The 11828-nt window shown below is 38.0% G+C and overlaps 1 protein-coding gene across 1 annotated transcript; it reads left to right on the top strand.

The window, feature by feature from the left end:
• The first annotated feature begins 5391 nt into the window (after nt 1-5391).
• On the top strand, nt 5392-11156 carry LOC137639908 (uncharacterized). Its single transcript, XM_068372186.1, has 2 exons — nt 5392-10486; nt 10953-11156. The coding sequence occupies exon 1, from the start codon at nt 5434-5436 to the stop codon at nt 9814-9816; it is 4383 nt and encodes a 1460-aa protein (XP_068228287.1). The 5' UTR covers nt 5392-5433; the 3' UTR covers nt 9817-10486; nt 10953-11156.
• The last annotated feature ends 672 nt before the right edge of the window (nt 11157-11828 follow it).

Below are 11828 nucleotides of genomic sequence, written 5' to 3'. Positions count from 1 at the left end.
GATTTTAAGTGTGGTGGCATGGAGTAAATTTTCCCACAATGTGACATAGGCACTAGAGATTGTTGGAGAAGGTTGGAGATGGGAAAAATTTTAGCAGGGTGAACAACAGTTTGCCAGAGCCCATTTCATCTGCCGAGACATCCAGGGCATCCTTAGGAGTGGTACTTAATCCTTGAGAGTATATCAGATGTACATCAGGTGGACATTACAGTTTGCATGGGAATGGCTTTATGCCAATGAGTGAATCGCCAATGACGTTAAACAGGTAACGATGTCCTAGTGATGTGGGCAAGGTATCCACAATTCAACGTGAATGCGGGCAAAATAACACTTGAGGTTGAGGAAAGGTGCTCACACCTGATTTTGTGTCAATACACTTTTGAAGTTTGGCAAGAAGTACAGGTGCGGACCCAATACTTACCATCATTAGTAATGCAGTGCCAAATGAACTTTGTTTCAATAGCTGTGCAACAGATCGACGCGAGGCATTGTGATCCAATCGCAGGTGCAATGGGATTTATCTTCCCAGGAATATGTTGAAGGGGGCAATTACATTTAGCCACGGGCGGAGAATGTCAGCATAGATGGGTGGACCAGGAGTCGAACTGTCGAGTGAAAGCGTGCATCAGACGTCAAACTGTTGAGTGAAGGCATGCACCAGAGGCGTAATGTCCATGCGAATGGCGAGGGGCGTACCTTCTAAGATGAACAGTCAAATGTACAGCCAGTAATTCACAGTTGAAAGGTAAAGTAGCAGGTTTCTATCTAGGACAGTTTTCTACTGAAGAACACCAATGGGTGGGGTAAGCCATTGACCACCAACTCAAGTACTGAATCAATAGCGATATCACTAGCATCAGTGGAGAGAAAAAGAGGGGCATGTGGCACAGGACAACTGAGAGCGACAGCATTTGATAGGGCATTATTTGCATTGCAGAGGCCCGCTTCTTGAAGGGGGCCTTCTTCAGGTATTTTTGCTTACCCTAGAGGGTGGCATAGAAGGGGGGGGGGGGGAGAGTGGCAGTGATGGCAGGCATGAATTGGTGATCATGGTTCTTCATGACCTAGAATCCTTGCAATGCTTTGATGGATGAGGGAGTGGGGAAGTTTTGAACAAGTGCTACCTTCTCAGGGAGGGGATGGATGCCTCCAGGAGTAATGCAGTGCCCTAAGAAGGATACTTCATTGGCACAAAAGTTACACTTGTACCGGACTTCAAGGCAGTTCTGTTGTAGGCAATCAAGAATGATGTATAGATGACAGGTGTTCCTCTTTAGAGGAAAAGATAATGTGTATGTCGTCTACGTAAAATACACAGAAGAGGAGGAACCCTAAGATTCAACCAATGAGGCGTTGAAAAAAGGCTCCAGATATACAAATGACAAAACAGGAGTATTAGAAGGTGTATGTACCAAAGAAGATGGTGATGGCAGTCTAGGGATGTCTTCTGGTTTCATGGGCACCTGATAATACCCTTTCAAGAAGCCAATCGTGGAGAAACCCTTTGCTTTGTGCAAGTAGGAGGTAACATCGGTGATGCTTGGGAGAGAGTAGTGATCTAGTTATGTCTGCATGTTCAGAAACCTGTAATCTTCACAAGGGCGCAGGGAGCCGTCATTCTTCAGGATGATGTGTAAGGGTGACGACCATGGGCTTGAGGCCTTTTGGAAAGGACCATTTCTTCTATTTTGGCAAACATTTGTTTAGTGGGTGCCAAACAATGCAGAGCCAGATTTCTAAATCTGGCGAATAAGGGGAGTCCCGTCATCTTGATGGGGTGATAAATACCATGCTTGGCAAAGTTCAGGAGGGAAGATTTTCAGGTACATCAGAAGGTGGGTGTAGGCCTCCATGGGTGTACTGATGTGCAGTGTGATGTTGGAAGGGGTGGATTGAAGACATGTCAACGAGTACAAGTGCACGTTGACTAATCATCGATGCAACACATTAACCAGAAGGTGGCAATGTGCAAGGAAATCGACACTGAGTAGTGGTAATGTTATGTCATCAACGAGGAACTTCTAATGCTATTTGACATTCCCAAATGATAGTGCGAGTATATCATACCCACAGATGGGGATATCAGATTCGTCGGCAGCTACCAGGCGGACATCAGCAGGCTTAGAATGACTACAGCGTGTCCTGGAGAGTGACTCTGGCAGAAGGGAACAGCAAGCATCAGTGTCTACCAAAACCCACACACCTGTACCTACATCATGTAAAAAGAAATGATTAGTGACAGGGGAAGCCTCCATCACAAGCGATAGCCTACTTACACATTTTTGGCCACTGACAACAGTCACCACATTTCTTTACAGCAAACTCGAATCTGGAGTGATAGTAAAAATACTCTCTGGTTGGAGAGGTTGTTATTTGGTGCGCGAGTGTAGAAAATAATTTATCGTAAACCAAAATTGGAGAAGTTGAAAGTGATTTCTTTTGTTGTTAAATATAATAAATATCAAACCTTTTAAATATTATTCGTAATATTATTTTTGTCATGTTCAAGTGTAGAGCGGGGCTGACTTTAGTTCCTCTAAACAATCTTGTTATTAGTGATCTGTCGCCTAGTATTGTTTTTAAGGTGAACTGCTTGTTTACGCTGTTGGCCGAGAGCTGGAAGTTTTTGTCGAGGCGATCGGAGTTTCCAAGTCAGTTCTCAGACAAATTCCTTCTTGTATGGTGGACGTTTTTACAACTCTCGGTCATGGAAGGATAAACCCTTAGTGATACCGACACTATGCCACTTTGGGGGGTAGCAGGAGCAACAGTAATTCAGTGAACGGCAGGAGTATTGAGGTGAGTCAGCCTTTTCACATCTGAACATGAGTTGATTTGATACCCTAGCCATAATGATTTAATACATTTGATTAAATTAGTTCCCTTCTCAAGACCTTGTTAAAAATAAATCTCGGGATCAAAAGAAATTACTATTTTTCCAATTTTGTTTTCGGTTTTCTTTTTATAGCGTTAAATGTTAGGTTTTTTACAGTGGATTACCACTTTTATTGAAAATTCATTAATTGTTATTCGTGGATTACCACATTAGGCTATTAGCCATTAAGTTTCGTTTTTGGTGGATTACCACAGTTTATGAACAATATGTTTGTGTTTTCAAAATTACAAAATCGAATTCTATCGAAGGTAATTTTAGTGAACGGATTCCCGTTTTGAGTTTTGTTGTTGTTAATACGGATTCCCGTAAGTAATTTAGTTTCCCTTTTACCTGACCAGTTTTACAGGGAGTGTTTTTTTTGTTTTTCAGATCCTGAGAGACATGATAGTCATTGGTAGGGGCTTGCTTCATACGGTTGTTTTCCGGTGAAGTAAGTTACTAACTTGAGGGAGGCAGGACAGCAATTAATCGTCTCGGTTGTCTCAACCAGTAATTTTTATCAAAAATATCAGATTAATATAACTGGACTTTAAAAAACTTCTTGCTTCATTTACCTCATTTTATTTGTTTTTTACCTTGCCATTGATAAAATATTGTGTATGGAACCCCTGGTGTGACTTGAGAAGAAATTGCTGCCTGCTGCCCTTCCTTTGGTGTTGTTTAGTGTCGGTATCTTTGAGCATATTTTGTTAAAGGTTACATGAAAATCGGTGTTTTAGGCCATAGTTACGTTCGGGACTTGCAGCAGTTAGGTTATTCGTGTTTGACATACGGTGATCTTAAAGTGCCTGTTGAATTTTTTGCATTTCCTGGATTCGGATATAGAAACTTTATACTTAATCCGAAGTTGTTGGACGATTTGGCTGAATATAATCCAGAAGTGACCGTTGTATTTTTGGGTGGGAACGATATAAAGGAGAAGGTGGATTTGAATATTGTTAAAGCAGATTGTGAACGTTTTTTTGCTATTTTGAGATTAAGGTTACCAAATTCACTATTTGTTGTTGCTCACGTTGAAATTCGCCACTTGAAAAGTACTAATAGACACGGCACCCCTTCTGCAGATTTGTATAAGAAATTAGCTAGAAATTTTAATAAGTGGTTAGACCGTCAACCCTTTAAATATAAAACTTTGTTGATTAACGGTTCGTCAAAACTCGATGACCCTAGCTATTTTAAAGCTGACGGCATTCATTTAAATAAGAGGGGGTTTAGACTGTCTGTTTCAGTGGATTTATAATTATTTATCAGACATTGTAAAAGCAAATTCCTAATTAAACATGGCGTCTGAATTAAAGTTGTTGATCAATTCCCGAAAATATATTCGCAAGTTAGTAACTGAATGTTATAATAAAAGGACTAATTATTGTCAGTTAACTGAATTGGAAAAGAGTAAGATTAAGTCAGAGTTACAAGATCATTTAGAATCGCTTAAAAAGTATAATAGTGAAATTCAAAGGCTCAAATGGTCTGAAGAGGAGGATGAAACATGGCTAAATGCCGAACTTGATTCCTGTGAAAGTTATGTTGTTAAAATTCGGGAATGTACTGCTGAGCTTACACGAAATGTTTCACCTTCTAATGTTAGTGTTGATACTGCCCGAAGTTTGTTGAAGAGTCCCACTGCTCCGCTTCCAGAATTTCGTAGCCAAGAAGGGGAGGATCTATTGAAGTTTTTTAAAGATTTCGAAGACATAACGTCTATGTTCAAATATTCAGAATATGACAAATTTATTCTGTTTAAGCAGCAAATCAGTGGAAGGGCCTTAGTACTTTTAGAATCATTAGAATCGGACAAGAAGGGTTATATTCATGCCAAGAAATTACTAACAGAGGCCCTAGCTTCTAAAGACCTCAGAATGTTTAATACCATCAAAAAAATCTCTGAAATCAATATGAAATTAAAAAGTGACCCATTTGAATATATTTCACAGATAAGAAATCTAACTCAAGCAGCTGAAAGTTTGTCTCTGGGACGTGAGGATTTTTTGAGGTATTTTTTCTGGCAGGGCTTAGATAATCGTTTTAAAGTACACTTAACCCAGATTACTAATTCATCAAGGCCAACATTAAAGGAAATTAATGATAATTTCTTTGAGGCCTGTGAAAGATTTAATGAGCAAAGTAAGAGGTCTAATGTAGGAAATAAATTGCATGATAATCATAATCATAGGAAGAATAGTGCAAGTTATGCTGCTAGTGTTAGTTCCCTAAGGAAACCGTCAAATTTCTTTCCTTGTGTCTTGTGTACCACAGAAGGCAAACCCGCCTCGCATCCTATTTATAAATGTGAAATTTTTTCGGATGTTACCACTAAGCTTGACAAAATTAAATCTTTAAATGGGTGTTGTAAGTGTGCAAGCTTGAGTCACACTACTGACAAATGTAACTTTAAATTTAAGATGAAATGTAAGTTTTGTAAAGCATGGCACTTTAGTTTCCTCTGTAAGAATAGTAAAAAATCAGCATCTGCGAATGATAATAGAAAATCTGAATCGCCTAAGACTTCCTCTAAAAAGGATAATAAGAATTCGTCCATGGAATCTAATAATAACGTAGTTATAATGGAGGCTCTTAAAAGTAATTTGGACTGTGATTCCAGCATTCTCCCTACCTTTTCTTGTAGCATCCAAAACAGAAGCATAAGAGCATTGAAGGATGATGGAAGTCAGTTAAATCTGATTAGTGAGGAACTAGCCAATGCTTTGGATTTAAAGGTATTACAAGCCGAGGTTGAATTGAGAATAAATGGTATTAATGTTTCTCAGAAATATGCCTCAAAACTAGTGGAATTTGAAATTATAATTGGTAATGCTATTCACAAAATAGAGGCATTATGTATCCCATCTATTAACATAAAGTTGAAATTAAAAGGTTTGGGCAAAGTGGTTTACGGTTTCCAGACGAAAGGGTATGTGTTGGTTGATGAGTTTCTAACGCCTAATAGTGATTGCATTGAAAATATTGATTTGATTTTGGGAACTAAATCAGGATATTGTTTACCACTCACAGAAGTAGTTTTTGGTAGGAATAGCAGGTCTATGTATGCTATGACCCCGTTTGGTGTCCTTCTTAAAGGTGAAATTGACACCTTATTGAAGGATATTCCTTATCTACATCAGTCCTCCTCGGTTATAAATTGTCATCAGTATGTTACTGGTTTGCGTGTAAAGATAGATAAGCCGTCTTCTCTGGATAAGTGTGAAGTTGATTATCCTATTAAGGTTTCAGAATTCAGTGTAATCGATGAAAAAGGTAATGTAATTCGTTCAGGGTTAGATAAAGCCACAGATGATGTGCTTGCCACTATTTGTAATAAATATATTCACTTGGACAATGAGGTTTATGATTTGGAGAATTCAGAGCTGCATGATCAGCTTGTCAAATATTGTTTGGATCACACTATTCAGAATGAGGAGGGTAGATTAGTTATGCCACTTTTGTGGAATGCAAAAGTATCTCATATGCTTGGTAGAAATTTTCATTTGGCTAAAGTTATTTTGGAATCTAATCTTAAAAAACTAAAGAGAAATCCATCTCATTTACAGTTAATGAATGAAGCCCTAAAAGAACAGGAAAGGGTTGGAATAATAGAAAGGATTCCTAATCTTGACCAGTTTGTACATGAACACCCAGAACACTCTTTTTTGCCTCATATGGGTGTGTTCAAATTGAATCGCGAAACTACCAAATGTAGAGTTGTGTTTCTATCAAATTTGTGTGAAAGAAACTCAACCAAGGGTCAGACAATAAGTCATAACCAGGCCATACATGCAGGTCCATGCCTAAATCAGAAACTTTCTTCATCATTATTACATTTAAGGTTTGATAAATTGTTAGTATGCTTTGATCTATGCAAGGCCTTTAACCAGATTGCATTAAGTGATGTTGATGCTAACAGACTTTGTTTTTTATGGTATAAAAATGTTGAGAAGGGAGATTTTACCATTGTTGCATATCGGAATGTTAGGTTGAGCTTCGGCTTAAGATGTTCCCCAACTTTGTTGATGCTTGGTCTTTACAAGATTTTGATTTTAGATGCTGGGCATGATGAAAACCAGTTGAAGGAGTTGAAAAGGTGCATTTATTCTTTGTCTTATATGGACAATTGTGCTTTTAGTGCAAATGAAATTGAAAATCTGCACTGGGCATATTCTGTGGTAGGATCTATATTTTCTCCTTATGGTTTTGATTTACAACAGTTCGTTACTAATGACAGGTCCCTACAGGGAGAAATAGATTCCTGCACAGGTTCTGAAACGGGAGAGGTTGTTAAACTTCTTGGTATGCAGTGGAATCGAACACTTGATTGTCTGTTGGCAAATAAATTTCAGTTGAATGGTAAGGCTAAAACTAAGAGGGAAATTTTAAGTACCATTGCCTCTCACTTTGATCTTTTTGGTATTACTGGTCCCATCCTAAATCGAAGCAGATTATTTCTTCATGGTCTTCAGTGTGATAGAAATTTAGGATGGGACGATCAATTATCACCAGAGTTACGTAAAGAATGGCATAATATTGCTAATCAGGCCAATTCTGCTCCTGATATTGCTATTGATAGATTTGTTGGACGTAGGGATGGAAAATTTTATTTGGCTGCTTGCTGTGATAGCTCTAAATTACTATATGGTGTTGTTGTGTACATCATTGATATTGATTCTATGTCGTCAAGTTTTGTGATGGCAAAAAATCGTATGATAAATAGGCAGTTGGAAAGTAAAAGCATTCCATCTTTGGAGATGCAGGGAGTAACCTTTGCAACGGAAGTAGTTTTAGATTTGTATAACGAATTAGCTGGACCATTATGCATCAATCCTTTAAATGTTGTTGGCCTTCATGTGTTTTCGGATAGTCAGGTAGCGCTCTCTTGGTTGAATTCGTCTACTAATAAATTGTCAAAAATGCAGAAACGGTCAGTTTTTGTGATGAATCGAATTCAGCATGTAGAGAACTTATGTGCAAAACACCCCGTCCATTTTGCTTTTGTTGGAGGGAATGAAAATCCTGCAGATGCCATAACTCGTTGCCTTTCATATCGTAAGTTGATGCAAACCAATTTTTATTCTGGTCCTGAATGTTTTAAGGAAAAAGAAACCTTCCTATGTAGTGAAAATGGTAATTTATCATTTATAGTTCCAAATCCTTATGCAGAGTGCAAGCTGGATAATAGTTTAGAAATAGAGGAGTCTGTGTGTACCAGTTCCAATGTTGTGGCCATGTCAGATAATTTTGAATATTTTCTTAAATTTGAAGAATTTTCCAGTTTTGATTTACTTGTATCTATTTATGAGAAAGTTATTCTTTTCGTAGAGAAGTTAAAGGGTCGTTTAAAAGCTAAGGACTCCAATAAATTTGCTCACTTAGAATTAAAGAGCAATAGTATACATGAAAGAGCTTGCAAGTTAGTTATACTACAGGATCAACGGGCACATTTCCCTGAGGTTTTTACATATTTCAGCTGTTCTATTCAAAGAAAAAAAGACATGCCTAACATAGTAGGTCAGCTTAATGTTTACGTTGACAACGATGGTTTGCTTAGAGTACGTAGCAAGTGTGACAAACTCATTCGGAGACATGGTTTTCCTTTGTTGCTGGCTAAAAATAGCCATCTAACTTCCCTGATTGTGCATAACCTGCACAAAAAGCTCAACCATACGGGATGTTACTCTGTTTTGTCAGAAATGAGAAAGCGGTTTTACGTACCGTCATATTTTTCAGTGGTTAAGAGAAACCTTAGAGAATGTGTTTTTTGTCGTAGGTTTAAGTCAAGAACCATCAGTATTAATCAATCTCCCTACAGGAAATGGAGAGTGTCACCACCTAATGTCCCCTTTAGATATTTATTTATGGATTTCATTGGCCCATTGAGCGTTAAACAACAGGGTAAGAAAGGAAAAATCTATCTACTATGTATCACTTGTATGTGGAGTAGAGCAGTTAATTTGATTATTTGTTTAGATCTTTCTGTTAAAGAATTTCTTAGAGCCTTTCAGATTCATTGTTTCCAGTTTGGAATCCCGGAATATTGTATTAGTGACCTAGGCTCCCAATTAGTCTCTGCCTCTAATATAATTATTGACTACATCAAAGATCATGAGACTCAGTCATATTTTGAACGCAACGGGGTCCAATCTTTAAAGTTTGACCAATTTGTCAAGGGTCATAGTCAGTTAGGTTCGATGGTGGAAGTATGTGTTAAACTTGTTAAAAGATTGATCTATGGAGCTATTGGTAAGAATGTCTTGGAATACCATGATTTTGAGTTCCTAATTCAACAAGTCATTCATTTAGTCAATCGTAGGCCAATAGCATTTAAAGAAGCCTTAAGGGATCAGATTGGCGATGACATTCCAGAACCTATCACCCCAGAAAATTTGATTCATGGGTACGATCTGATATCGGTTAATATAATTCCCGAATTGCATGAGGGGAGAGACCCTGACTGGATTCCTGAAAATTATTCTCAATCAAAGTTTAAGCAAGATTACAATCAATTGCAAAAAGTGAGAAACAATTTAGTTAAACTATATCAGGAAGAATTTATTGCGAATCTAATACATCAGGCTGTAGATGTCCCTGATAGATACAAGCCAGTCACTCATAATAAGATCTCACCTGGAGATATTGTACTGCTTAAGGAAAATTTCACTAAGCCAAATGACTACCCGATGGGCGTTGTAAAAGAGATTTTTACAAATACTTTGGGTGAGGTTACTGGTGCCACTATCCTTAAAGGGAAAACCCAAGAACTTGTGAAGAGACATTCGTCAGTCATTATCCCACTTCTCACCCGGAAAGATGAAATTCCGAATAATTCTAAGGTTGATGTACAGGAGTCTCTAGTACCTAAGGACACTAGAGTTAAACGCCAGGCTGCTATTGACAGCTCGGAGCGGACTAGAAAAATCCTGGAAGCCTAAAATGATTTATGTTTCGGGTGAATAAGAGAATCTTTACTTGTAAATAGTTATTATATAGAGTATTTGGTTGGGCAATTAAATGTCAATAATGTCATGTTATATTTAAATTTTAATATACCTTTGTATATTGAATGTATTAAATATTTTTTGTAATTTAATGTTTTCAACTTTTCTTGTTTTGGGGATCCTATTTATCATGAATTTCTGTATTCAATTTATTTAGTTTATATAAATAAATTGAATCCCCTCCCCCCAGTGTAGAAAATAATTTATCGTAAACCAAAATTGGAGAAGTTGAAAGTGATTTCTTTTGTTGTTAAATATAATAAATATCAAACCTTTTAAATATTATTCGTAATATTATTTTTGTCATGTTCAAGTGTAGAGCGGGGCTGACTTTAGTTCCTCTAAACAATCTTGTTATTAGTGATCTGTCGCCTAGTATTGTTTTTAAGGTGAACTGCTTGTTTACGCTGTTGGCCGAGAGCTGGAAGTTTTTGTCGAGGCGATCGGAGTTTCCAAGTCAGTTCTCAGACAAATTCCTTCTTGTATGGTGGACGTTTTTACAACTCTCGGTCATGGAAGGATAAACCCTTAGTGATACCGACACTATGCCACTTTGGGGGGTAGCAGGAGCAACAGTAATTCAGTGAACGGCAGGAGTATTGAGGTGAGTCAGCCTTTTCACATCTGAACATGAGTTGATTTGATACCCTAGCCATAATGATTTAATACATTTGATTAAATTAGTTCCCTTCTCAAGACCTTGTTAAAAATAAATCTCGGGATCAAAAGAAATTACTATTTTTCCAATTTTGTTTTCGGTTTTCTTTTTATAGCGTTAAATGTTAGGTTTTTTACAGTGGATTACCACTTTTATTGAAAATTCATTAATTGTTATTCGTGGATTACCACATTAGGCTATTAGCCATTAAGTTTCGTTTTTGGTGGATTACCACAGTTTATGAACAATATGTTTGTGTTTTCAAAATTACAAAATCGAATTCTATCGAAGGTAATTTTAGTGAACGGATTCCCGTTTTGAGTTTTGTTGTTGTTAATACGGATTCCCGTAAGTAATTTAGTTTCCCTTTTACCTGACCAGTTTTACAGGGAGTGTTTTTTTTGTTTTTCAGATCCTGAGAGACATGATAGTCATTGGTAGGGGCTTGCTTCATACGGTTGTTTTCCGGTGAAGTAAGTTACTAACTTGAGGGAGGCAGGACAGCAATTAATCGTCTCGGTTGTCTCAACCAGTAATTTTTATCAAAAATATCAGATTAATATAACTGGACTTTAAAAAACTTCTTGCTTCATTTACCTCATTTTATTTGTTTTTTACCTTGCCATTGATAAAATATTGTGTAGCGAGTGAGGGTGGCATATGTGGGAGGTGGGCGGCTCTGTCGCCCCTTTGGCATGTCACTGGGCGGGCATCTGTGTCTTAACCACATTCACGTCGACTTCGGTCAGTGTTGAGTAGTTGCCCTCTTTGTAAGGAGTGAAGGCGTTGATGAAGGTCTTGAAGGTTGTAAAGTGACTGTCCATAAAGGCATCACCTTTGGTCATTAGGTCCTTTAATGGCAAGGTATCGACAAAGGGATGGCAGCGCGTACAGGTTTGGGTGGGCGTCCTACCCAAAGGGCACGAAGTAGATTCACTTCCTGAGGAGAGCTATCTGGTGAAGGTTGTAAGTGAGTAATACTGGTCATTTCCCTGAGGATGAGTGAAGCATTTTGATACCCCCAACATCTGTTGAAGGAGCTGAAAAAACTTGGCTAGCGATGGTGAGTACTGCTCCAGGAGGTATTTTTTAAGGGTGTCACACTCTATTGGGTCGTTCCCTTGATTGCAAAGCCAATCGGATATTTCCCGGAAACTGTCCTTGGGGATTGCCGCGAAGACATTTATCTGCTATGCTGCTTGAACGAGTCATAACCTTGATGCAAAACTAAACTTCGGCGCCTTGGAATCAAGTAACCACTTATTTGCTGGTGAATGGTGTAGTTTCA

Source organism: Palaemon carinicauda, chromosome 4 (assembly GCF_036898095.1).
Source record: "Palaemon carinicauda isolate YSFRI2023 chromosome 4, ASM3689809v2, whole genome shotgun sequence".
In the NCBI taxonomy this organism is placed as follows: Eukaryota; Metazoa; Arthropoda; class Malacostraca; order Decapoda; family Palaemonidae; genus Palaemon; species Palaemon carinicauda.
Note: the sequence above shows the minus strand (reverse complement) of the source record. Positions and strands in the feature narration are given on the sequence as shown.